We start from the raw sequence: 25,203 nt of genomic DNA on the forward strand, positions 1-25,203 counted from the left end.
TACAATAACATGTCATCTGAGAAAAATGACAGTTTTGTTAATTTTTTTTTTGTCTGGGAGATCTATCCAGTGAAGTCAGTGAGGTGTTAAAAGTCTCTACAGAATCCAAGATGGCTGCACAGGTAAACACCTAGCCACAGCCGCACACAACAATTTCAATAAAATAAAACTAAAATATAAAATGGACATTACCCAAAACTACAGGAAAGTCGACTGACTGAAAATTCTACAACGAGAAGCAAGGAGAAAACCAGAAGGAAGCACAGAGGAGCTGGAAAAGCCTAAGGTACAGGGACAAGTGGCTCGCACGCAGAGGACAGAGCCAGAGAGGAGGGAGGCTGAGTGCCTGGCTGTGTTCCCTAGTGGGAAGGAGATAAAAGGTCTGACTGTGCTGGGCCCCAGTTCTGACTGCTCTGAACCCCAGTTCTAGGCCAGACCCCGGGGACCCAGGCTCATCCATAGGGAGCTGGGCTGTAAGGCGGAACCCCGGGGGAGCGGCGAAAGGAGGTCCTGGAGGCGCGCACATTGCTCACAGAGAAGGGACGGCCGGCTGTGCCGCAGGATTGCCCTGGTGGGAAGGAGACAAAAGCTCCGGACTGCTCTGAACACCACCTCCAACTCCACTTCCAACTGAACTGAACCCCAGTTCCGGGCTCATTGGGGGAGAGCCTAGACTGTTTGGTAGCAGGCAAAAATCAAGGGCACCTTTCTCTCAAAGGTGCTTCCAGCGAGTACTGAAGGACCCTGGGGATTACTGAGACTCAGAAACCGCATAGGGTGGAGCTGACGGAAGCCAAGGCTGTAGGCTCCACCCTGAAGCCCCGCCCCATCAGGGAAACTGAGAAAATGTGGAGACATCGAAATAGATCACAAACGAAAGAAATGGAGGACAAAAAGTGATTGGATATAGAGTTCAAATCTACGCTTATAAGGTTTTTCAAGAATTTCCTAGAAAAGGTTGATAAGACCTATGAGGATATGAAAAGGGATCACCTAGAATTAATAAGGAATCAACAAGAAATGATAAGGGATCAACAAGAAATAAAGAAACCTCTGGGACAACTTCAAGCAAACCAACACCAGAATTATGGGGGTCCCAGAAGATGAGAGAGAGCAAGATATTGAAAACATACTGAAAAAATAGTGACAGAAAACTTCCCCCACCTGGTGAAAGAAATAGACTTACAACTCCAGGAAGTGCACAGAACTCCAAACAAAAGGAATCCAAAGAGGATCACACCAAGACACGTCATAATTAGAATTCCAAGAGCAAAAGACAAAGAGAGAATATTAAAAGCATCAAGAGAAAGGTAGAGAGTGGGGCGGGAACCTGGTGGAGGAGAGCAATGGAGGGAGGGGAGGGGGGAAAGGAACATTTGTAATAATATAAACAATAAAATTTATTTTTTAAAAAGTCTCTACTATGACTGTATTGTTGATCACTTCTTTACAGTTCTTTAGAAGTATGTATGCACCTATGTTGGGTGCACATATCCTCTTGTTGGATCAATCCCTTTAGTATTATATAGTAACCTTTGTTGTCTTTTGTGATGCCTTCATTTTGAAGTCTATTTTGTTATATATGAGTATTGCTACCCTAACTTTGTTTTTCATTTCCATTTGCCTGTCAAAAATTTTTCCATGATGGAGAGCACCCGGAAGAGCACCTGAGTGGTGTCGGCAAAGCCGTGTCCTGAAATGTTGTCAGTCCTGACCTAGAGCTCAGATGCTGGGGGGAGGGGGATGTCATTATCTAAGTTCAGCCAGGCACCAGGGGCAGATACAAGGTCCAGTCAGGCCTGATGATTACAAGAAGCCACAAGGATGAAGAATTGCAGCTTGATCTTTTTTTTTTTTTTTTTGGTTATTACAGCTTTATTTTTGCGTACACATTTGCATAACAATCATTCAATGTTTAGGCCAGGTTCAGGTAATTGAAGAACCTTTATAAGTAGTTTATATTGCCTTGAACTAAGGTATGCTGAAAACCCAGTCCGGAGCAAAATAGGAAACAACATCTTTCTAAAGACAGGCTGAGAAATTCTGACCAGTAGGTTAAGATGTTTCCTCTCTCAGCAGGACTGAGGCATACCTGGCTGCTAGGCCACCATTCACAGAAATAGCCAAGAAAACAGGGTACAGACCACCAAGAGCAAGCCAGCCAATCCACCTGTGTTATGGGACAGGTTTCACAATGCAAATCACCTGTATTCAGTGGTAAACTTACAACGGTTTTGTAAGATACGTCTGCTGTCAAAAATGGAATCACTGCCATTGATAAACCAGCAGCTATACAAGCCTGTGTCACATTTAAGACGTGTCAAAAAAGACTGTTTGCTATTAGGCCACAGAGAGCAGCATTAAGTCCAATATATGTTGATCCATGTTCAGGTAGATTCCTTTCTGCTTCTGGAAGTTGGTTAATTTTTCTGTGTATGATGTCAAAAATGTGTTCTCTTTTGAAAGTATCATCTGATTCATGATTTTCCATCTTGAACCTCGTGCTCCCCCGCTGCCCTCGGTGTGGCTCCTGGCTCCGGCCTTCCTCGGCCCTGAGGCTCACAGCAACCTTCTTCCTGCTCGCGCTGGCGCAGCCATCTTTGGAGGCACATGACTCTGCAGCTTGATCTTTAATCATGATTTCACATAATTTCCTTTGTCTTAAATTTAGTAATACTTCCTGGTATAATGCTGTATATAATAAACATGCCGTACTAGCTCTGGGTCACTGTTTCTCCATCCAAGAACAGTGTTCATCCTGGTCCCAGCTTTACCCACTGTCTCTGTGTCTGTCTTTCTTTTTCTCAATCCCCAGACACCCCTACTCAGGACTCGTTTGCTCTCTAGCCATGCTGGTCGTAGCTGGAGAACCCCTATATATCTCTTCACTCTCATCCATGCCTTTTGATTGGAGCCTTTAATCCACTTACACTTAAAGTTATTATTGAGAGATACTTATTTATTGCCATTTTAATTCTGTATGCCTATGTTTCTCTCTATATATATGTCTTCTCATTACAGCAGTCTATTTAGCATTTCTTGTAGTGCTGAAAAACTCCTTGTAGTGGTAACAAACTCCTTTAGCTTTTGTCTAGGAAGCTCTTAATTTCACCATCTATTTTGAATGATAGCCTTGCTGGATATAGTAATCTTGGTTTCACATCCTTGCTATTCATTACTTTGAGTACTTCATGCCATTCCTTTGTTGCCTGTAGAGTTTCTGATGAGAAATCAGGCATTAGCCTTAAGGGAGCTTCTTTGTAGGTAAAAATTTTCTTTTCTTATTCTCTTTGTCTTTATTTTTGTCATTTTAATTATGATGTGTCTGGACATGGGCCCTTGCTTGGGACATTCTGTGCCTCCTGAACTTGTGTAAATTTTTCCTCTACAGGATTAGGGAGTTTTTCTGCCATTATTTCTTCAGCTGCTGTCAGTGGGAGCCCAGCCAGCCTCTTCACACTTCCACACTTACTACCAGTCTCTATGGGGTCTCCACTTTCCATCCTTAGTTATCAGGATTCTCTCCAGCTAGTCTTCAGTTGATTTTTCAGGGTGGCTTTTCTGTATTTTAATTGTCTTTCCAGTTTGGTCCTGGGAGAGTATCCGTGTAGCTTTCACTTTCCCCTGACAATTCTGATCCATTATTTCTTTAGTCAAGCAGTGCCGGAGAACAATTTCTTTAAATGTCCATCTTCAATAAGGAAAACAAAGGGTCTCGTCTACTGAGGGCCAAAACCAAGGCAAGTACCTATGCTAGTTCGTCAGGCATAGACCAGCCCAAATGCACAAATCCAAGTATTTGAGGACAAGGTCACACTGCTCAGTCGCACCAGCCAGCTGTTCCCGGAACATTGGCTACTGCCCCTTAGCTGAGGTGCTGAGACTTAACTGGGACTGGCCTTTGGCTTGTGAAGGCCACTCACAAAGGTCAGAAGCCTTTCCATCCATGAAGCATTCCCCATGGCTGCAGAGTGCCCACCCTGTTCAGAGGTCCCAAAGCATTGGTTCCTCAGGCTCTTTCCAGCTTAGTGATGGACTTAGTGGAGTGACTGACCCCAAATCTGTAGTCTGCAATTTTGCATGTTGTCATTTCTGCACTCTGTATTTTTAAATAAGCATTCAGTGCATACATATTTAGGATTGTTAATGTCTTCTTGATTTATTGACTTCTAACATTATAGAATATCCTCTTTCCTCTGGTAACACTCATTGTCTTGAATTTCACTGTTTGATATTAAGATAGTTACACTAATTTTATTATTAGTGTTTGTGTCGTATATTTCTTTTAAAATCCTTACCCAAGGACATTTTTTCTATTAATTTTTTTTAGACAGAATATAAGGAAGGGTGGTAGATAAAAGAGGAGAGAGAAAGAGAGAGAGAGAAGCATATTGATTAATTGCCTCCCACTCATGCCCCAACTGAGGCCTGCCACTCTTCACTTGCTGGCCAACACTCTAACTCCCAAGCAAAATGGGCCAGAGCAGTGTTGTATATTTCTTAGTTTCAGCCCATCTATTTAGTGTGCATCACTCACAAATTGCTTCAAAAAATACAATCTGAGAATCTCAGCCTTTTTTTTTGTTTAATATATTTTTTTAATATATTTATTGATTTTTTACACAGAGGAAGAGAGAGAGGGATAGAGAGTTAGAAACATCAATGAGAGAGAATCATCGATCAGCTGCCTCCCGCACACCCCCTACTGGAGATGTGCCCGCAACCAAGGTACATGCCCTTGACCAGAATCGAACCAGGGACCCTTCAGTCCACAGGTTGACACTCTATCCACTGAGCCAAACCAGTTTCGGCTCAGCCTCTTATTGAATGTTTAAAATGGTTGATATATAACACAACTTTAATCTTTTCAGTTTAAAGTCGATTATTTATTCTTTGTTTACTCTATCTCCTCTACACTTCTTTGTTCCTCCTTTCCAGTTGCTGTTGAATTGATAAAGTTCTTTTAAAATTAAACTTTTAATTTAAGCATTCAATTTCTCTTTCTCTTCCTATTACTGTATTTTTTTAAAAATGGTTGCTCTAGGGAAAACAATACATTTCTTCAACTATCACAGTTTATCTTGCATTACCATCACACCAGTTCACATACAATGTAAGTATCTGTAACTCTCATCCTTGGTGCAATATTTTACTTTGACATGTTATAACCCCACAATATAAGCATAGGTACCATTTTTGGATCATGCCATCAAGTCACTTAAAGGGAAAAACGGTATAAATCCCCACACTGTTTCCAGTGATCTTCAGTCTTTCCTGTAGATCTGAATTCCACCTGGCATTGATTCTTTTACCCTGAAGAAGCTTTTCCATTTTTTTTTTAATAGTTCAGGTCTACTGGCAATGAATGCTCTCAGCATTCAGTTATTGTGAAATTTTATGTCACATTCATTTTGAAGAATAAGTTCCCTGCATACAGAATGTTAAGACAGCCTTCTTTTCACATTTTAGAATGTCATTGTATCTGTTCTGTTACCCTGATGAAAAGTCCGCATTGGCGTAGGTCCTAGACTCTAGGATGTGCCTATTTGTGGTTTCTTTATATTTATCCTGCTTTGGGGAGGGGGTGGCATATGGTGAGGCCAGATACAGACCAAGAGAGAGAAACCAGGAGAATGTTAGTGCTGATACCAGTATACTCACAGTCCATGCACACCACCCAGGGCCACTCAGCAGCATTGGGGTTAGCAAGGTAGAAACTGTGGGTGAGAGCTTTTCCTGTGCACCCCCTCTCAGGAGTGAGGGTGAGGCAGGGGAAGAAGGTTTAGGATTGGCTCATTTGAATAATTCCAATGGGCTCTGGGGCATAAGAGCTGTCATTGGCTGTCTGTTCTCTGGCCTTGGGTGATTAGGGGGTACACAGTGGCACCGAGAGTCCAAAGGTGAGGTGTTAAGCTGTTTAAGATAACTGGTCTCTAGCCAGGGCCTCAAGCTGGGTGAAGACAGCATTTTAAGAAATGAAACTTCAGGGAGTCACTGACCTATGAGCTGATATTTTTCATCACATTTTGAAGAATTTTTGAAGAATTTTGATTAATATTTCTCCAAATAGCTTGTCTTTTTCTAGTACTCCACTTAACATATCATTGCATCTGTTTGCTTCTTCAATCTCTTTTCCCCTCTTTGCGCTTCAATTTGGATTTCTGTTATCCTGTCTTCAAGCTCACTGATTCTTTCTCCTGCAGTGTTTAATCTTCTTTTAAGTTCATTCATGAAATCCATCTTCAAAATTTCATTTCTCACCTAAATTTCCCCACATCTTTATCCAAATATCCTTTCCTATAGATTTTTTAACATATTTATAATTTTTTTAGTACGAGAATTTTTATGTTTATCTATGCCAAACTGAAGACACATGCCAAAGAGCAAGATATTAAATGCTCCATTTTTACTCAATAATTCAACATCTTGGTTTCTGTGGGTGTTTCTTTCCATTTTTTCTTGGTTATTGTCATATATTCTGGTTTCTTTTTATGTCTTCTGATTTGTGGTTGTGCACTGAACAGTCTGAGTGACTCAGTTAGAGACTCTGAATTCAGTTATTGTTTTCTGGGGAACTTGCTGGGTTTTGTTTAGTAGGCAATTAAGTTACTAGCAAGTCACCTTGATTCTTCACAGGCTTGACTTTAGGCTTTGCTACTTTAGTTTTGTCCTTAGTCCAAGGGCCTAAACATGAGCTTTGTGATATGGTTCTAATCTAAGGTAGTATAGCCCTTTAAGTTTTCAATAGAAAGCCCAAAGTATTTACCAAGCCTCTAATTTGGTGGAACATAAATTTCAAACTTCCACTCCCCAGCACCAGACATCAGCTAAAATCACCACTGAGATTTCAAGCCTCCCAGTTGTTGCTTTCTGTTGGGCCTCTTGGAATCCTGTCCTGTTCATCCTCATTTAGTCAGTCAAGCGTTTGAGGGGAACATATAGGGCAAATTCAAGGCTCTGTGGACTCTTCCTTTCTGAAATTTCCCTTCCAATTTCCAGCTGTGCAGGCAGCCCCAAACTCTGCTTAGCTCTGCAGCCCAGGAAGACTGCTACTCGTTGCCTTCCCTGTGGCACGTGAGGAGTGGCCGCAGAGCTGAAATCCTCATTTCTCTTCTGTGCTGGAGCCCTGCTCCCCGGTTTTGCCTGTCTCTGGTCACTTTCCAGTGCATTTCAACAGTGTGTATTAGTCTGATACAAATGCTCTTGCCAGATTGTAATCAGATATCTACATGTTATCTACACTAATAAAAGAGAAACATGCAAATTTACCACACCTCCACTATGCCCACCAGCCATTCGAGAGAAAGTATGCACATTAACCCAACCAAGATGGCTGCAAACATGGAGCAAGCAGGCGGCTTGGGTTTCCCTGCTGATGGAGGAAGCTTAACTTCCTGCACACCTTGGCCGGCCCAGGCCTCCACTCTAGGCCATAAAGTTTCAATTGTAGAAGGTAAATAAATTCCAGATTAACAGGGCCTCTGCTTGGCTCACCAGGGGGCATGGCTGGCCTGCAAACTATCACAGGCCTCTCGCTCAGGCCACCCCACACCCCAAGGGAACCTCCACCCTGATCCAGGACACCCTTCAGGGCAAACCAGCTGGCCCCCACCCATGCACCAGGCCTCTATCCTATCTAATAAAAGAGTAATATGCAGACTGACCATCACTCCAACACACAAGATGGCTGCCCCCATGTGGTCAAAGATCCTGCCCCCTTGTGGATGCAAGATGGCATCAGAGGGCAGTTGGGAGGGACCAGGCCTTCAAGGGAGGGCAGTTGGGAGTGACCAGGCCGGCAGAAGAGGGGAGTTGGGGGTGAACAGGCCTGCAAGGAAGGGCAGTTGGGGGGAACCCAGGCCTGCAGGGGAGAGCAGTTCTGGGGGACCAGACCAGCAGGAGAGGGCATGACCAGATTTGCAGGGGAGGGCAGTTAGGGGCAATCAGGCTGGCAAGGGAGCAGTTAGGCATCAATCAGGCTGGCAGGGTTGTGGTTAGGGGGTGATCAGGCTGGCAGCCAGAAGTGGAAAGGCAGGCAGGTGAGCAGTTGGGAACTAGCAGTCCTGGATTGAGAGGGATCCCAGGGAGAGGGAGCAGGCTGGGCTGAGGGACACCGCCCCCTCCCCGTGCACAAATTTTGTGCACCGGGCCTTTAGTTTAAGATAAAATAAAATCCAACTTCCTTTCTTTTATTAATCTGGGCGATGGGTACACATATGTGTTCACTTTAAACCTATCAAGGTGCATGTTTATGTACTTGTGTCTACATTTGCTATAGGTCAATTAAAAAATATTATAAAACATCCATGTTGGCACTGTTTGAAACCCCTCAGGGGCTTTCTTGTGGCCTGGGTCAGACTCAGACCCCTCTCTGGAACTTCTCTCCTGCCATGGCTCTGACCACGAAGGTTCACATGGACTCCCTGAGTCAGATACTCTTGTTCTCCACGGATTATTCCTCCTTATTCTTTAGGTTTCCATTTAAACATCATCTTGCAGAAGCTTTTCCTGACCACGAAGCCCCCTTGCTGACACCTTAGGTGCCCTCTGTGGTGTCTGCACACCCACGACCTCCACTCAGCAAGGGCACGCACTGCTCGCACTTGCAGTGTCCAGTGAGAACCTGCCAGAAGGGACTCAGCTCCACATCTGGCCCGAGTGGGAGCTCAGACTCGAGATGAGCGAATCCCACGCCCTCCCTTCTGTCACGGTCAGTGCCAGACCTGCCTGGGCGGCTCGCAAGGCTGGGTCCCCAGCAGAGGCCTGGGCACTGTCCTGACTCCAGCACACTGGCTGCCGCCAGACCCAGCTCTGCCACCAGGCGTGAGGGTCAGGCAAAGCTCTCCTGGCTGGCCTGCTGCTCTGCCAGATGCAGGCATGGACTCTGAGCTCAGACACTGCCTTCGGAGACATAAGGGTGGGATGACCAGCCAGACAGCCGTAGAGAGACGTTTATTGTGACAGCAGCAGGAGGTTCAGGCAGTCACCTCAGGGCCCGGGGCCTACCTTGCAATGAGTGGAACAGAATTACAGTAAAATATAAGTTTTTATAAAAAAGGGTGTTTTAGATACATAGTATTTTTAAAAATTTAACATTTTTCTCCAGCTTTCCATGTTTACATTGCTATACCAACGATAACTGGTTGGAAAACATGGTGTTTGGCCACCTGTTTCTCAAATTGTTGACTTCACAGTTGATGTATTCTCTCACTCTGAAGAGGAAGTGTGCCTATTTCTCTGGAAAGCTAGTCTAAGTAAGGCATTGCATGGAGTGCCGATGGGAGGACGGCCTTCACTAGGCCCGATCTCGTAGCCTACGCATTACAGCTGCCACCCCGGCCTGGGCCCTGGAGTGACGGGCTCGGAGATGGCTTCTTGCTGGCGTCCTCACACACAGCGCTGCGCTCGGCTGGCCCTGGGATTCTCACAGTCAGCACCGTCCCAGGGGCGGGCCCCGGACTCGGACTTGGCAGTGTCCGTCCCGTGGCAGAGCAGAGGTCAGAGACCACCTAACAAGAGAACCTGGGTCCTCCAGGCGCTTTGAAATATCTATGAGGACAGAGCTAGCGAGTCTCCTAGGTGTGAATTAGCCACATAATGACCAAAGGCCTGACAGGTCTTCCCTTCCTCCATGCAGGCAGAGAAACACAAATATGAATTTAAAATGTTATCCAACCAAACTAGACACATGGCAGGTATATTTAAGTTGATTAACACTAATTATCCCCCACATTTCCCCCATAAAATCAAGTATTTAAAGAACTAATCATAAAATGACACAACAATGGTCTGTGTATTTAAATAAGTTTGCACAATGCACCCCCACTTGTGTACCAAGAAAGTTTCCTTAGGTGTTTTTGACCAAAACATTTCCATCCCATGAAATCTGATATCACAGTGATGTTTTGCTCAGAAAAATGAACTGGATGGATCGTCCCCTGAGCCTCTGGAGTTGAATTATTTCTGTAATCGTTCAGGGCAACCTTAGGAAGGCTGCTTTCAAGCCCTCGGAGGGGAGGGGGCGGGGCCATGAGGAGCTGTCCTAAGCCACTTCCGGGTCATGGGCTACTTCTCGCCAGCGCAGGCCAGTCTGGGGGGGACTGTGCTGCCCCCAGTGCAGCCTCCTCCCAGTGGCCAGTTACAGGTCCCCTCGGGCAGAGCAGCCTGAGGTGAGCAGCGACAGGCCACAGAGCTCACGGTGCTCTGTGCTTGGAAGCCTCTGGTCAGCACCAGGGACCTTCCTCCCCAGAACCGGTGCACAGGACCTCGTGTGGGCCGGCCGGCCGGCGTGCGGCCCCGGTGAGTGCCGTTGGCAGACCTGGCACCTGTCAGTCTTGTCCAGGGAGCACTGACCGCAGCCTGGCCGAGCTCGGCCCCCCCAACCCCCCCGCCCACGGGCCGGCCGCAGCCTCTCATCCCCCCGCACTCGTTCAGAATGGCACTTCCGCCCGGGCAGGCGGGGGGAGCCCGTGCCCACGCTCCCGCCACCAGCCCTGTGCCCGCGGCCTGCCCGCCCCCGGCTCCCGGCCCCACACAGGAGCCGCCACGCCGCCTCCCGAGGGGAGCCAGGGCCCGAGGATGGAGCCAGGCCGCTGCGGAAGCCGCTGGCCTTGCACATTCACAGCCCAACATCACTGACCCTGCGGGGAGGGCACAGGCCGCCAGAGGCCCGGGGGACAGGCCCTCACTGAGGCCCCGGGGGACAGGCCGTCAGAGGCCCCGGGGACAGGCCGTCACTGAGGCCCCGGGGGACAGGCCGTCACTGAGGCCCGGAGGACAGGCCGTCACTGAGGCCCCGGGGGACAGGCCGTCACTGAGGCCCGGGGACAGGCCGTCACTGAGGCCCGGAGGACAGGCCGTCACTGAGGCCCCGGGGGACAGGCAGTCAGAGGCCCCGGGGACAGGCCGTCACTGAGGCCCGGAGGACAGGCCGTCACTGAGGCCCCGGGGACAGGCCCTCACTGAGGCCCCGGGGGACAGGCAGTCAGAGGCCCCGGGGACAGGCCGTCACTGAGGCCCGGGGACAGGCCGTCACTGAGGCCCCGGGGACAGGCCGTCAGAGGCCCCGGGGACAGGCCCTCACTGAGGCCCCGGGGGACAGGCCGTCACTGAGGCCCCGGGGGACAGGCCGTCACTGAGGCCCCGGGGACAGGCCGTCACTGAGGCCCCGGGGACAGGCCGTCACTGAGGCCCCGGGGGACAGGCCCTCACTGAGGCCCCGGGGGACAGGCCGTCACTGAGGCCCCGGGGACAGGCCGTCACTGAGGCCCCGGGGACAGGCCGTCACTGAGGCCCCGGGACAGGCCCTCACTGAGGCCCCGGGGGACAGGCCCTCACTGAGGCCCCGGGGACAGGCCGTCACTGAGGCCCCGGGGACAGGCCGTCAGAGGCCCGGGGACAGGCCGTCACTGAGGCCCCGGGGACAGGCCATCAGAGGCCCCGGGGACAGGCCGTCACTGAGGCCCCGGGGGACAGGCCGTCACTGAGGCCCGGGGACAGGCCGTCACTGAGGCCCCGGGGGACAGGCAGTCAGAGGCCCCGGGGACAGGCCGTCACTGAGGCCCGGAGGACAGGCCGTCACTGAGGCCCCGGGGGACAGGCAGTCAGAGGCCCCGGGGACAGGCTGTCACTGAGGCCCGGAGGACAGGCCGTCACTGAGGCCCCGGGGACAGGCCCTCACTGAGGCCCCGGGGGACAGGCAGTCAGAGGCCCCGGGGACAGGCCGTCACTGAGGCCCGGGGACAGGCCGTCACTGAGGCCCCGGGGACAGGCCGTCAGAGGCCCCGGGGACAGGCCCTCACTGAGGCCCCGGGGGACAGGCCGTCACTGAGGCCCCGGGGGACAGGCCGTCACTGAGGCCCCGGGGACAGGCCGTCACTGAGGCCCCGGGGGACAGGCCGTCACTGAGGCCCCGGGGGACAGGCCGTCACTGAGGCCCCGGGGACAGGCCGTCACTGAGGCCCCGGGGACAGGCCGTCACTGAGGCCCCGGGACAGGCCCTCACTGAGGCCCCGGGGGACAGGCCCTCACTGAGGCCCCGGGGACAGGCCGTCACTGAGGCCCCGGGGACAGGCCGTCAGAGGCCCGGGGACAGGCCGTCACTGAGGCCCCGGGGACAGGCCATCAGAGGCCCCGGGGACAGGCCGTCACTGAGGCCCCGGGGGACAGGCCGTCACTGAGGCCCGGGGACAGGCCGTCACTGAGGCCCCGGGGACAGGCCGTCACTGAGGCCCCGGGGACAGGCCGTCACTGAGGCCCGGGGACAGGCAGGCCGGGCCGAGGGGAGGCTCCTCGCTCGGCAGCCTCGGCCGGCCCAGGGCAGGCCGCTCCTGCCTCCCGCCATGCTTAGGATTGTAGGAGCAAACTCCCAGCTCCGTCACAGTGGGGACTCCTCAGCTCCCTTCCGCCTGGAGTACGGACATGATAAAGCACTCGATATTTATCATAAGACGGGTTTTAAAAGACCCGCACATTAAACCCCGCTGAGCGCCCCGTGCGCCCTGAGGCCGGCGGACAGGAGCCCTGGCCGGGCAGAGCCGCCGGAGCAGGAGCCGCCCCCTGCCCTCCCCTCCGGGGCAGGACGTCCTTGGCGGGGGCGGCAGGGTGACTCCGGCCTCTGGCTGGTCCCCGTCAGGAAAGCAGTAAAAACAATGTTTAGAAAGCAAACGCTTTCACAGATACAAAAACGGTTTCCAAACAATGACCTAGAGTACTCAGCGAGGTGGGTGGGAACAGGTTTTCATTTCCAGGTTTACAGCCCATCCCTGCTCTCTCTTTCCTCCGGCCCAGCGGCCCTGCTGGCTGCTCCTCCTCCGAGGAGGGGGGGTGCCGGGAGAGGCGGGGGGGGTGCCGGGAGAGGCGGGGGGGGGGGTGCCGGGAGAGGCGGGGGGGGTGCCGGGAGAGGCGGGGGGGGGGGGGGTGCCGGGAGAGGCGGGGGGGGGGGGTGCCGGGAGAGGCGGGGGGGGGGGTGCCGGGAGAGGCGGGGGGGGGTGCCGGGAGAGGCGGGGGGGGGGGGTGCCGGGAGAGGCGGGGGGGGGGGGGTGCCGGGAGAGGCGGGGGGGGGGGGTGCCGGGAGAGGCGGGGGGGGGGTGCCGGGAGAGGCGGGGGGGGGGGGGGTGCCGGGAGAGGCGGGGGGGGGGTGCCGGGAGAGGCGGGGGGGGGGGGTGCCGGGAGAGGCGGGGGGGGGGTGCCGGGAGAGGCGGGGGGGGGGGTGCCGGGAGAGGCGGGGGGGGGGGGTGCCGGGAGAGGCGGGGGGGGGTGCCGGGAGAGGCGGGGGGGGGAGGGGGGTGCCGGGAGAGGCGGGGGGAGGGGGGTGCCGGGAGAGGCGGGGGGGGGTGCCGGGAGAGGCGGGGGGGGTGCCGGGAGAGGCGGGGGGGTGCCGGGAGAGGCGGGGGGGGGGGGGGTGCCGGGAGAGGCGGGGGGAGGGGGGTGCCGGGAGAGGCGGGGGGGGGGGTGCCGGGAGAGGCGGGGGGAGGGGGGGTGCCGGGAGAGGCGGGGGGGGGGGGGGGTGCCGGGAGAGGCGGGGGGGGGGGGGTGCCGGGAGAGGCGGGGGGAGGGGGGTGCCGGGAGAGGCGGGGGGAGGGTGCCGGGGGGGGGTGCCGGGAGAGGCGGGGGGGGGGGGGTGCCGGGAGAGGCGGGGGGAGGGTGCCGGGGGGGGGGTGCCGGGAGAGGCGGGGGGGCTGGTGCCGGGAGAGGCGGGGGGAGGGTGCCGGGAGAGGCGGGGGGGTGCCGGGAGAGGCGGGGGGGCTGGTGCCGGGAGAGGCGGGGGGAGGGAGGGTGCCGGGAGAGGCGGGGGGGGGGGGGGGTGCCGGGAGAGGCGGGGGGAGGGAGGGTGCCGGGAGAGGCGGGGGGGGGGGGGGGTGCCGGGAGAGGCGGGGGGGGGGGTGCCGGGAGAGGCGGGGGGAGAGGGGGGTGCCGGGAGAGGCGGGGGGGGTGCCGGGGGGGGTGCCGGGAGAGGCGGGGGGGGGGGGTGCCGGGAGAGGCGGGGGGAGGGTGCCGGGAGAGGCGGGGGGGAGGGAGGGTGCCGGGAGAGGCGGGGGGGAGGGAGGGTGCCGGGAGAGGCGGGGGGGGGGTGCCGGGAGAGGCGGGGGGGCTGGTGCCGGGAGAGGCGGGGGGAGGGAGGGTGCCGGGAGAGGCGGGGGGGCTGGTGCCGGGAGAGGCGGGCGGGAGAGGGTGCGGGGGGGGGGTGTGTGTGTGTGTGTGTGCCGGGACAGGCGTGCTGGGCTCCGGCCAAACGGCTAGGCGTGGGCGTGGGCGCGGCCGGCAGGCCGCAAGGCAGGCTGGGCTGCTGTCAGCGAGGAGGCCAGGAGGCGAGGAGGCTGCGGGGCGGTGGCTCAGGGGGTGGCGCACAGGCTGGGTTCCCCGTGCTGTGGCCGGTTTCCCTCCGGTTAGAAGACGGCTCTTGACAGAGTCCCGGAAGCTCAGCCACTGGTCTTCCTCTGAGGTACAAGTCCACGAGGGCCTTCACTCCAAAGACTCAGAGCCGCCAAGGCTAAAGCTCTGAATCCAAAGGTGCTGGGCTCCTGCCCAGCCGAGTCAGCAGTTGTATAGACAGGTCAGAGAGAACGAGCGTTTAATACAAAAAGTGTTCTTCAAATGATGCGATTTCCTCTCCTTCTCTGCAGATTATAATTCTTCATGAGTCTGAGGTCCTATAGAAAAAGACAGTAATTGCAAAGAAAGTCATAAAATGCAGACTGGAAATGTTCTAGTACTATGCCCTGTTATTTGTGCCCACACCTGCATTTTATCTCTTTAAATTTTTAGAAACTTTGGTTTGATATGCTTGACAGCAAAATCAACAACAAAGACATCTGTATTTTTACAAGGAAACTACCTGCGTATCCCTACACAATAGGAACTATTTCAAAGCACAGTATTTACAATATTTCCAGTAAAATGCACTATTTCAGTCAGGCCTTCCTTTTGCCTTTAATAAACACCTTCCCACGTAGCTCATTTACCATCTCTACTGGTATGCTTGGGTGTTTAAGGTGTTTTCAACGCCTTAGGCTTTGTCACATAATTTCTCCATAACTTCTCTGCGGAGTGATTCCTGGAGGTGACCACCTGCGAGAGGAATGGGGCGGCCGGCACCACTGAGGCCCGGGCCTCTCCGCCCGCTCCTGCCGCTCCCCAGGGCCCCTCAGACCGTGCACCATGCGCTTCCCTGACTGAGCAGGAGGCCCATTCTCTGCCCGTCCGTGGAAATCCTTGAAGTTTTACCCATGACTGTGAATTATTTTTACCTTAGGCATCCACCCTTTGGCTGTGATAGGCAGTATCACGAAACAACCTTCAGGAAGTTTGGTGCGTGGCTCCTGACCCCTGTTTGCAGCTGCTTTATTCAGTTAGTTTTGAGCTGAGTAAGTGTTAAGTCCAGAACGCAGCTGAGGAGTTCACAGAAGGCCACGCTGTGTTCTAACTCTCCCTAATGGCCAGGGTTCAAGGAGACACACAGAGCGAGGCCGGCGTGCAGACGGCTCTCCACTCGTGGCCTGAGTCACAGACACGCACGTTTGCCGGTCCTGAATGTGTCCACTTACTGGTGCCTGGACAGGGTCATGAAAAACCAAGGGATCTGGCAAGAGATTTTAATCTACTGTCAGGTTTGGCTTATGTAACAAAAAACTCCTGAATCTAAACAACAATACAAGCACCCTTTCTAAAAAAAAAAGAAAAAAAAAAGAGGCAGGGACTGCGGGGTGAGCACTCCTGTGGGCGGGCTGGCTGAGGGGGAGTGAGGAACATGGACGGCGCCCGACAGAGGCCACTCTTCTGCTGCCTGCAGCCCCAGAGACCAGAACTCTCAGCGAGGCAGGCTCCCGAAGCCGGGCCTACCGTCTGCGCGAGGCGCCTGCGCCGGCCCCAGGCCCCGGGCCGCCGCCTTCTCCTCCTGGAAGCGGGTCTGCAGCTGCTTGACTTCCTGGTCGTAGCCCTGCCACTCCGGGACGATGCGGGCGGCTGCCTCCAGCTTGGGCTCTTTGGTCATGGGGTTGTTACACTGAAAACCAGCACACAAGGGCTTCAGCAGAGCGGGGTGCTCGGGCCTCAGCCACCGAGGCCGGCGCAGAGCGGGGCAGGCTGGCTGGGGATGCCGCCCACACCGGAGGGCTGCTCCCCGCATCCCCTCACCCTGCGCTGCAGAGGCAGACGCTGAGACTACGGTCACACACCCGGGACAGGCAGGCGTGGCGGCCAGCTTACCAAGTCAATGGTCTTGGCCCTTTTCTTGGAGGCGTCATCACACCACGTCTCGCACCACAGCCATTCTTGGGGGAGCGACTTAATTGGCACCTGATGGATCATGTTATTGGGCAAATCCTATTGGTAACAAAACCAACAATACAGCAATGTAAAGTTCAGGGGGAAATTTAAATAAATGCATAGCAAATTAGTGATGTTAGCTGCTCATCACATAACACGTGCCCGTCACAAATTTTCAGAACTGAAAAGGTGCTTACCGAAAACTTTAGAGAAACTAAAATACTTACTTGTGGTGTTTTTAAAAACCACAAAGTTAGGGATTCCATAAAACATCGAAGAGCCTGCACCTAGACCTTCCACCACGAGGGCAATTCTAAGAAAAAGTACTGCTGTCTTTTGAAAGGCAACTTTCAAAATGGAGTATGCCTCTTTCTGTTCAGTTTTGCTTAACGTAAGCTCTGAATTCATCTTGTTTTCTAAGGCCTGATCCCAAATGGATGAAGCCCACACCTTTCCTAGCCAACTGTACCTATGCTTTGAAGCTTTTTTCTCAGGAAACATTTTGTGTTTGACACAATAAAACGTTCCATCATGAGCCAGCAATTACACTCCAGGTATGTACACAAAAGAACTGAAAGGAAGGACTCAAACAGATGCTTGTCAGACAATGTTCATAGAAGCATTACCCACAATAGTCAAAGACAGAAATAAGCCAAATGTCCATCACAGATGGGTAAACACAACATGGTACATGTATGCAAGGAAGTATCACACCATCTGCACAGGAAGAAAACGCTGATGCCTGCTGCAACGTGAATGAACCTCGAACACATGCCACGTGAAATGAGCATAAGGAAAGATATTGTATGATTCCAAAAAGTATGTAAATAGGCAAATTCATAGAGACAGAAAATAGACTAGCGGTTATATATAAAGAGTAATTCTCTTTAAAAAAAAAAGGCATTTTTATTGATTTCATGGAGGGAAGGAGAGGGAGACAGACAGAAACATCAATGATGGGAGAAAATCACTGATGGCTGCCTCCTGCACGCCCTCTACTGGGGAACGAGCCTGCAGCCTGGGATGTGCCCGGGACCCTTCAGTCCACGGGCGGACACTCAAACTTGCAAGGGTACACAGTTTATGTTTGGGAGGATAGACAGTTACACAACACTATGAAGGTACTTAATGCCACTGAGTTGTAACTTAAAAATGACTAACACGGTAAATTTTATGTTGTGTACATTTTACCACAATCAATTCTTTTACTAGTGAGCTCACAGTAAGGGAAGTTAAAGAATATTCTCCAGGCAGATGAAAAATGACCCTTCATGTAAAGAAGCCCAGGAAGGGAGGAACAGAGGGGAGCTTCATAAGGAACCCTCAATCAAGGCCTCCCGAGGCGTGAAGGACAGAGACGCCAGCGCGAGGCGCGGCGAGGCGGCGGAGCCGCGCTGGAGCGGCACTCGCCCAGCCGCCGGTTACGGCCGCCTGTGCCAGCGGGCGCAGGGCCAGCTCTGCCACGTTCTCCGGTGGCTCTTCATGCAGCTCAAGTCTGACACCAAACCTCCCATTGTTTGGCACTGTGTGGTAGGTGGGTAAAATATACGGAATAACCAATATTCGGAAAATCAGACATACATACATATTGGTAGAATAGTCATTAAAAGGATTGTAAAAAAGTGAAGTTTAATTGAGGGAAAATGAAATTATAACTCCCATTTAATCTGAAAGAAACGGACTGAGGAGAAAAAGGAAACATCAGACACATGTAATACGAAGGAGTAATATAGAAAAGACAAACTTATGGGTAATTATACTAACTATAAATGGGATAAAAGTTCAAATTAAATGATTGTTATACCAAATGAAAGAACAAACAGATATGAGCTATTTGTGAAAAAAAAAACTGAACTAAAATATAAGGGTAAAGGAGGATGGAAAATAAAGGTTTAAAAGAAAAAAATACAATGTTAAAAAAATACAATGTAACCCTAACTGAAAGGAAGACTAACATTAGAATAAGCACACTTTGCCCTAGCTGGTTTAGCTGAGAGGATAAAGTGCTGGCCTGTGGACTGAAGGGTCCCAGGTTCGATTCCAGCCAAGGGCACATGCCTGGGTTGTGGGCTCCATCCGCAGTAGGGGGCATGCAGGAGAAAGCCACTCAATGATTCTCTCTAATCATTGATGTTTCTATCTCTCTCTTCCTCTCCCTTCCTCTCTGAAATCAATAACGAAATATAATAAAAAAGATAAGCACACTTTAAGGCCCAAAAATAAAAATTAGAAGGTATTACCAGCGATAATAAAAAGTTTTTGTCAGAAATATATATATGACTTCTAAGTTTCTAGCCACTCAATAACAATATCAAAATACATAAAGTAAACTTGACAAAACCAAAAATGAGAAAGATTTCATGGTACAGAAAAAGATTTTAAAACAATTTCTCAGAAACTAAAAGAGACATAAAACACATAACATATTGCTAAACTTCTCCTAACGAGCACATATGGAAAATCATTACACCTAATGACTATCCTATATAATAAAGAGGTAATATGCAAATTGACCCTCACACCCTCACACAAAATGGCTGCCCCTATGTGGTCAAAGATGGCCACCACAAGATGGCTGGCAGGGGAGGGTAATTACAGGCAATCAAGTCAGCAGGGAAGGGAAGGAAGTTGGGGGGGACCAGGCCAGCAGGGAAGGCAGTTGGGGGGGGGGCGCGTGACTGGGTCTGCAGGGGAGGGCAGTTGGGGGCAACCAGGCTGAGACAGGGGAGGGCAGTTGGGGGTAATTGGGATGGCAGGGGAGCAGTTAGGTATTGACCAGACTGGCAGAGGAGTGGTTAGGGGGTGACCAGGCAGGCAGACAGGTGAACAGTTGGGAGCCAAGGGGTTCTAGATTGGAGAGGGTGCAGGCTGGGGTGAGGCACACCCCTGCCCCAGTGCACAAAGTTCGTGCACTGGTCCTCTAGTAGAATATAAAGCCAGATGAATTGTTTACCCAGACTGACCATACCCGAGTCAAAAAGCAAATCTCAGTAAACTTCAATGCCTGAAATCACACGGAATACATGTTCAGATCAGAGCAAATGAGCCAGAAATTAAAAAAATCACAGCGGGAGGCCACCACCATTCAGTGTTTTGTCAGAGCCAGATGGTGCGGGCAGCGCCTGTGGTGGAGGGCACTGAGGTGGGGGCAGAGGGCACTGAGGTGGGGGCAGAGGGCACTGAGGTGGGGCAGAGGGCACTGAGGTGGGGCAGAGGGCACTGAGGTGGGGGCAGAGGGCACTGAGGTGGGGGCAGAGGGCACAGAGGCAGAGGGCACTGAGGTGGGGGCAGAGGGCACTGAGGTGGGGCAGAGGGCACTGAGGTGGGGGCAGAGGGCACTGAGGTGGGGGCAGAGGGCACAGAGGCAGAGGGCACTGAGGTGGGGGCAGAGGGCACTGAGGTGGGGGCAGAGGGCACTGAGGTGGGGCAGAGGGCACTGAGGTGGGGGCAGAGGGCACTGAGGTGGGGCAGAGGGCACTGAGGTGGGGCAGAGGGCACTGAGGTGGGGGCAGAGGGCACTGAGGTGGGGGCAGAGGGCACTGAGGTGGGGCAGAGGGCACTGAGGTGGGGGCAGAGGGCACTGAGGTGGGGCAGAGGGCACTGAGGTGGGGCAGCGCCCCTGGTGGAGGGCAGTGTAAAGGTGGGCCCTGTTGCCAGAGGAGGGAAGGAGCTGGAATGGCTTCACTGGCAAAGATGGCCTGTGCCCAGGGTGAGGCTGGGCTCACTGCCCGCACCCACAGCTGCAGGGCGGACAGTCATGGGGAAGCAGCTGCAAAGCACAGTGGGCACAGCAGTCCCCTGGACGACAAAGGATGAGGGGGCGTCCCGGCGGCCGCCTGCGGAGGGCCGGGGCTGGTGCCCGGCACAGGAGAGGGCGGTGCGGCGCGGGAGCGCAGGAAGGGCCGGCTGAAGGGATGACCTAATTGGAGAGCCTTGGGGTGCAGACTGAGAGCGAACTGCCTGGCTGCAGCATGCCCGAAGTCCCTTCTTCTGAGATGGCCTCGTCACGCTGGTTGGGGGGCAGTGCAGTGCAGCCGGTTTTCACTCTGAACTCAGTGCCTCAGCACAGCGCAGGCGCACACAGACACTGCAGTCCCTATCCAGACCACGGGTAAAGTGAGCATTGCAATAAAAACTATACATGTAACGGGGACACCCTGGGTATTTGTGGCCACTTGTCCAACTCCTGAGTCGAAGAAGAAATCACAATGGAAACTAGAAACGAACTGAATCAAATGATACGGGATTACCACATAGAAACCATGTGGAATGCAGCCAAAATCTTGCTGAGGAAAAATTTGAAATTTTCATGCACATATTAGAAAAGAATAAAAATAATGAACTAAACATATATCTCAATAAATTAGAAAAAAAAGGAAATTAAATAAAAGGTAAGAAATAATAACCAGAAATTAGTGAAACAGAAAAGAAACACTATAGAGAAGGTGGAAAACATTAAAAACTAGATCTCTAAAAAGACTAGTAAAACTGATTAATTTAAGCTGGAAAAAAGAGAAAGCACAAATAAACAATGCCAAGAATTAAAGAGAGCAGAAGCCGGTTTGGCTCAGTGGTAGAGCGTCGGTCTGCTGACTGAAAGGTCCCAGGTTTGATTCCGGTCAGGGGTATGTACCTTGGTTGCGGGCACATCCGGTAGGGGGTGTGCAAGAGGCAGCTGGTCGATGTTTCTCTCTCATCGACGTTTCTAGCTCTCTATCTCTCTCCCTTCCTCTCTTTAAAAAATCAATAATAAAGAAAAAAAAAATTAAAGAGAGCCCTAACCGGTTTGGCTCGTGGATAGTGTCAGCCTGCGGACTCAAGGGTCCCGGGCTTGGTTCTGGTCAGGGGCATGTGCCTTGATTGTGGGCATATACCCAGTGGGGGGTGTGCAGGAGGCGGCTGGTCGATGTTTCTCTCTAATCAATGTTTCCAATTCTCTATTCATCTCCCATCCTCTCTGTAAAAAATCAATAAAATATATTTTAAAAAAATAATTAAAGAGAGAGAAAGACAGGGAGAGAAAGAGAGAGAGAGCAAAGAAATAAGTGCAGATCCTATGGACTTTAAAAAAGATAGCTGGTGTGATGAAAACATTCTGGCTCTTGAAAAACATATTTTAATATTTATTAAATAGTATACTTAACCGTGTCATTGTATATAAATTATATCTCAATATGATGAAAATTTAGTACAAACAGCTCAGTGACAATATGCTAGGACATTTATGCTAGTACAACATGCTAGGACAACTTAATTAAAATATTGACAAATGAAGTAATAGAAAATGTCAACTTCCCATAAATGTTAAATAAATGTTAAGAAATTAGAGTTATAATTTAAACACAGAAAAGCTCTGTCTGGCTGCACTAGTGAATTCCACCAAACATTTAAGAAATAAATAATCCAATAAATTAAATGAAAAAGAACAAAACATACTTCATTTTATTAAGCCAACATAGATAGGCTTAACAACACCTGACAGGAACATTGCAAGCCAGTATCACACAAACACATAAATGCAAATTCCTTAAACTAACACCAACACAAAGAATTCAGGAATATACAGAAAACAATAATAAATCATGGTCGTGTTGTAATATATTTCAGAAATTATATTAAGTAAATAACTACGTTAAAGAATAAAAGAAAAATATAATCTCAGATGTTTAAAACATACAAAATTTAACATGAGATTTTTCAAAAAAGAGCAGCAAACCAGGAAATCAATGAACTTTCTTAATCTGAATGAGAGGTATCTACAGCACAAATACAGCAAACACAATGCTTAGTGCTGAAACGCCAAAAACTTTCCTTTTGATTCAAGCATGTCCATTATCAAAATTTCTATTCAACAACATCGAAGTCCTAGCAAATAGAAAAAGCATGAAAAAAAATCTTTAAATATAAGATTTAAAAAAGGGTATAATTGTCATTATTTGTAGATAATATTATGTAATTAAAAATACCAAAGTATATACAGATTGGCAATGAACAAAAATCAAAGATACTAGCAACAAACAAAAAACAAGTTTTAAAAAATAACTCTAATAAGATCTCTATGAAGAAAACTTATTGAATGAAATTAAACACAACCCAAATATAAAATCCTAGCAAATGTTTTTCCTCTCCTGAACCTGACAATCTAATTCTCAAATATATATAGGAAAACAAAAGACAAAGAATACTGTAAGACACTCTTGGAAAAGAATGAGGTAGAAGTATCTAAATTACTAGGAATCAAGGCTCATTATAAAGCCACAGGAATTGAAATATTTTTAGTATGGGTATGAGATAGACAAACAGACCAATGGAATAAAATAGAGGCTCAAGAACCAAATCCATGGTGCTTCACATCTGACTGAGCTGTCACTGTGGGACAGCAGATTTCACTAAAGAAGAAAATCATGCTGTGTGCACACAGAGAATGAGCTGAACTCTTCCTCATACCATACATAAAAACAATTTCTACTGGAATAAAGATCTAAATATGAAAGAAAAATAAGGCTCATATATACAAAACATCTACATGGCCTGCCTGGTGTGGCTGTGATTGTGCGTCAATCACAGCCACAAACCAGGAAGTCACTGGTTTGATTCCCAATCAGGGCACATACCAAGGTGGCAGGCTCGATCCCTAGTGGATCAAGGTGTCCAGGAAGCAGTCAATTAATGATTCTCTCTCATCACTAATGTTTTTTCATATCTCTCTCTCCCTTTCCCTTCCTCTTTGAGATCAATAAAAAAATACTGATTAAAAAAATTTTTTTTTAAATCTATCTTTATTGTTCACACTATTACAAAGGTTCCTCATTTCTTCCCCCCTCCACCAGGTTCCCAGGTGTACAGTTTATGTTCAGTCTCTTCCTCCCTCCCTTCCCCCCCACCCCCCAGAACAGTCAGTCCACTCCCCTCCCATATCACACCGACTCTACTACAATGAATCGCTATTATTGTTCATCAGGTTTTTCAATCTCCTTTTGTTGTTGTTGTTGTAGTTGTTTTTTTAATTAATAAACTTTTACACTTCCAAGAACAAATTCTAAAATCTAATAAAATCTAATAATTTTAAACCCTGTTTTTTTTCTGCCCTGGGAATTGAGAGCAAACTTGTAAACTTGCCCTTAGGCTATCAAAAGGTGTAGCCATTCAAGTGTAAATGGACACATTGTTTAAACATAGCTGCTGGTTGGAATCCATTTACCTGTTCTGGGTGGGAAGGGCTTGTCATTCCCTTTTCTCCATTAAAATTAAGGTGTTAGCTTTAAAACTTCTTTTTGGCAAGAGACCTTAAACTTTCAGAACTTTAAATTTTTCAGATAGTAAATCAGTTACTTAGTATTTTCTCAAATCAATAATACCTCCACATGCCCAAGGATACACTTCAATCAACCAACCAAATAGATCAACCAACCTCATCCAGGCCCCACACAAGGCACTCACAGATCAACACCCCAGCGCTATACTAACTCAACACATCCAGATCTAAGCCTTCATCACTTGATTCAGCAGACCCTCAAGTTCCCACAAAAGTTTCCAGCCATGTCTGAGAGGCAGCCTTGGGGCGGAGGCAGGCGAGGAGCGAGCTGTTCCGGGCTGGCTGCTCTGGGCCTGGCCTCTGTTGCTCTGGTCCGTTCCACAACCAGCTGCTCTGGGTCTGGCCACTGCAGCTCCCGACCTGGTTGCTCCGGGCCCAGCTGCTCCGGGCCCGGCCGCACCCAGCCTGGCTGCTGCTGCTCTGGGCCTGGCCGCTCCCGACCTGGCTGCTCCAAGCATGGTTGCTGCTGCTCTGTGCCTGGCTGCTCCCAACCCAGCTGCTCCGAGCCTGGCAGCTCCCAGCCTGGATGTTCCAGGCTTGGCCACTGCTGTTCTGGGCCTGGCTGCTCCCGACCCGGCTGCTCTGGGCCCGGCTTCTCCGGGCCTGGCCACTCCGGGCCTGAGTGTTCCTGGACTGGCCACCCTGGGCTTGGCCGCCTCTGCCTCAGGCCTGGCTGCTACTGCCCCAGGTCTGGCTGCTCCAGGCCTGGCTGTTGCTGCTCTGGTTCTGGCTGCTGCTGCTCTGGGGCCTGGCTGTTGCTGCTCCAGGCCCGGCTGCCACTGCCTTGTGCCTGGCCACTCTAGGCCTGGCCGCCGCCGTTCCAACATTCTGTCCTTTTTTTAAAAAAACAAAAAACAAAAAACGCATTTATGTTGCAATGTTGGCTGCTGAGTTGAGTTCTGACTTAGTCTTCGATTTTTCAAGATCTTCTTTATATTCTTTCTTAAGTAAATTTACTATCTTTTGCTCTCACTTGATTTCTTCACATTGAAAACTTCTTCAGTTTCTTCCTCCTTGTCCTGGAAGCTCAGCAGGTTGGCCTGTGGCACCCCTTTGTTCTCCGCGGGCTCCTGTGCTGCTTCAGCCTGTTGCAGGGGTCGGCGCCGCCCAGGAAGCAGCCCCCGGCCTTGGCTCCGTGGCCCGCGCTCAGCGGTCGAAGGCCCAGGGGCACCCCCCCGCCGGGGGGCCCCATCACCCGGCTCCTTGCTGGCGCCCGGCTGGCTGGTGTCCGGCAGGGGCTCCTGCTCCTCGTCACGTTCCTCCAATCTGGAGCTTTTTTTCTCCTTCCCGCTAGGGAAATCCAGCATCAGAGTCAACATTCCGTTCTCTGCGCGCAATGTGCGCAACTCTGGGGGCTCTGCTTTTCGCCGCTCCCCTGGGATTCTGTCTCCCCCTGCCTGAGCCTGGGTCCCCAGGGTCTGGCCCATATCTGGGGCTCAGCGCTGCTGGTTCGGGGGTTCAGCCCAGGCTGGGGTTTTTATTTCCTTCCTGCTAGGGAATGCCAGGCAGGCACCCAGCCTTCTCCTCCTCTCCGGCTCCGTCCTCTCCGCGCACGCAGCATGTCTCCGTACCTTAGGCTTTTTCAGCTCCTCTGATTTTCCTTCTGGTTTTCTCTTTCCTTC

General features: G+C 51.1%; 1 protein-coding gene and 1 pseudogene across 6 annotated transcripts in view; both read right to left on the reverse strand.

The window, feature by feature from the left end:
* Positions 1 to 1,768: 1,768 nt before the first annotated feature.
* Positions 1,769 to 2,540, reverse strand: LOC311626302 (transmembrane protein 126A-like; annotated as a pseudogene). Its single transcript has one exon. The product of its transcript is annotated as a transmembrane protein 126A-like (transcript).
* An 11,630-nt stretch (positions 2,541 to 14,170) lies between these two features.
* The window catches only part of UGGT1 (UDP-glucose glycoprotein glucosyltransferase 1), a 151,931-nt gene continuing 140,898 nt past the window's right edge, over positions 14,171 to 25,203 (reverse strand). For 3 of the 5 annotated variants that reach the window (XM_084891991.1, XM_084891990.1, XM_084891992.1), the window contains 3 exons: positions 16,207 to 16,323; positions 15,841 to 16,003; positions 14,174 to 14,651 (listed from right to left, as the gene is read on the reverse strand). In XM_084891991.1, coding sequence (XP_084748117.1) covers positions 14,626 to 14,651; positions 15,841 to 16,003; positions 16,207 to 16,323 — 306 coding nt within the window. In that variant the 3' untranslated portion in view covers positions 14,174 to 14,625. Of the gene's footprint in view, positions 14,652 to 15,840; positions 16,004 to 16,206; positions 16,324 to 25,203 lie in introns of all 5 variants that reach the window. The other 2 variants (XM_084891989.1, XM_084891988.1) reach the window with 1 other exon arrangement.

The sequence above is a fragment of the Pipistrellus hanaki genome, assembly GCF_964339955.1.
Source record: "Pipistrellus hanaki genome assembly, chromosome: 8".
NCBI lineage: Eukaryota > Metazoa > Chordata > Mammalia > Chiroptera > Vespertilionidae > Pipistrellus > Pipistrellus hanaki.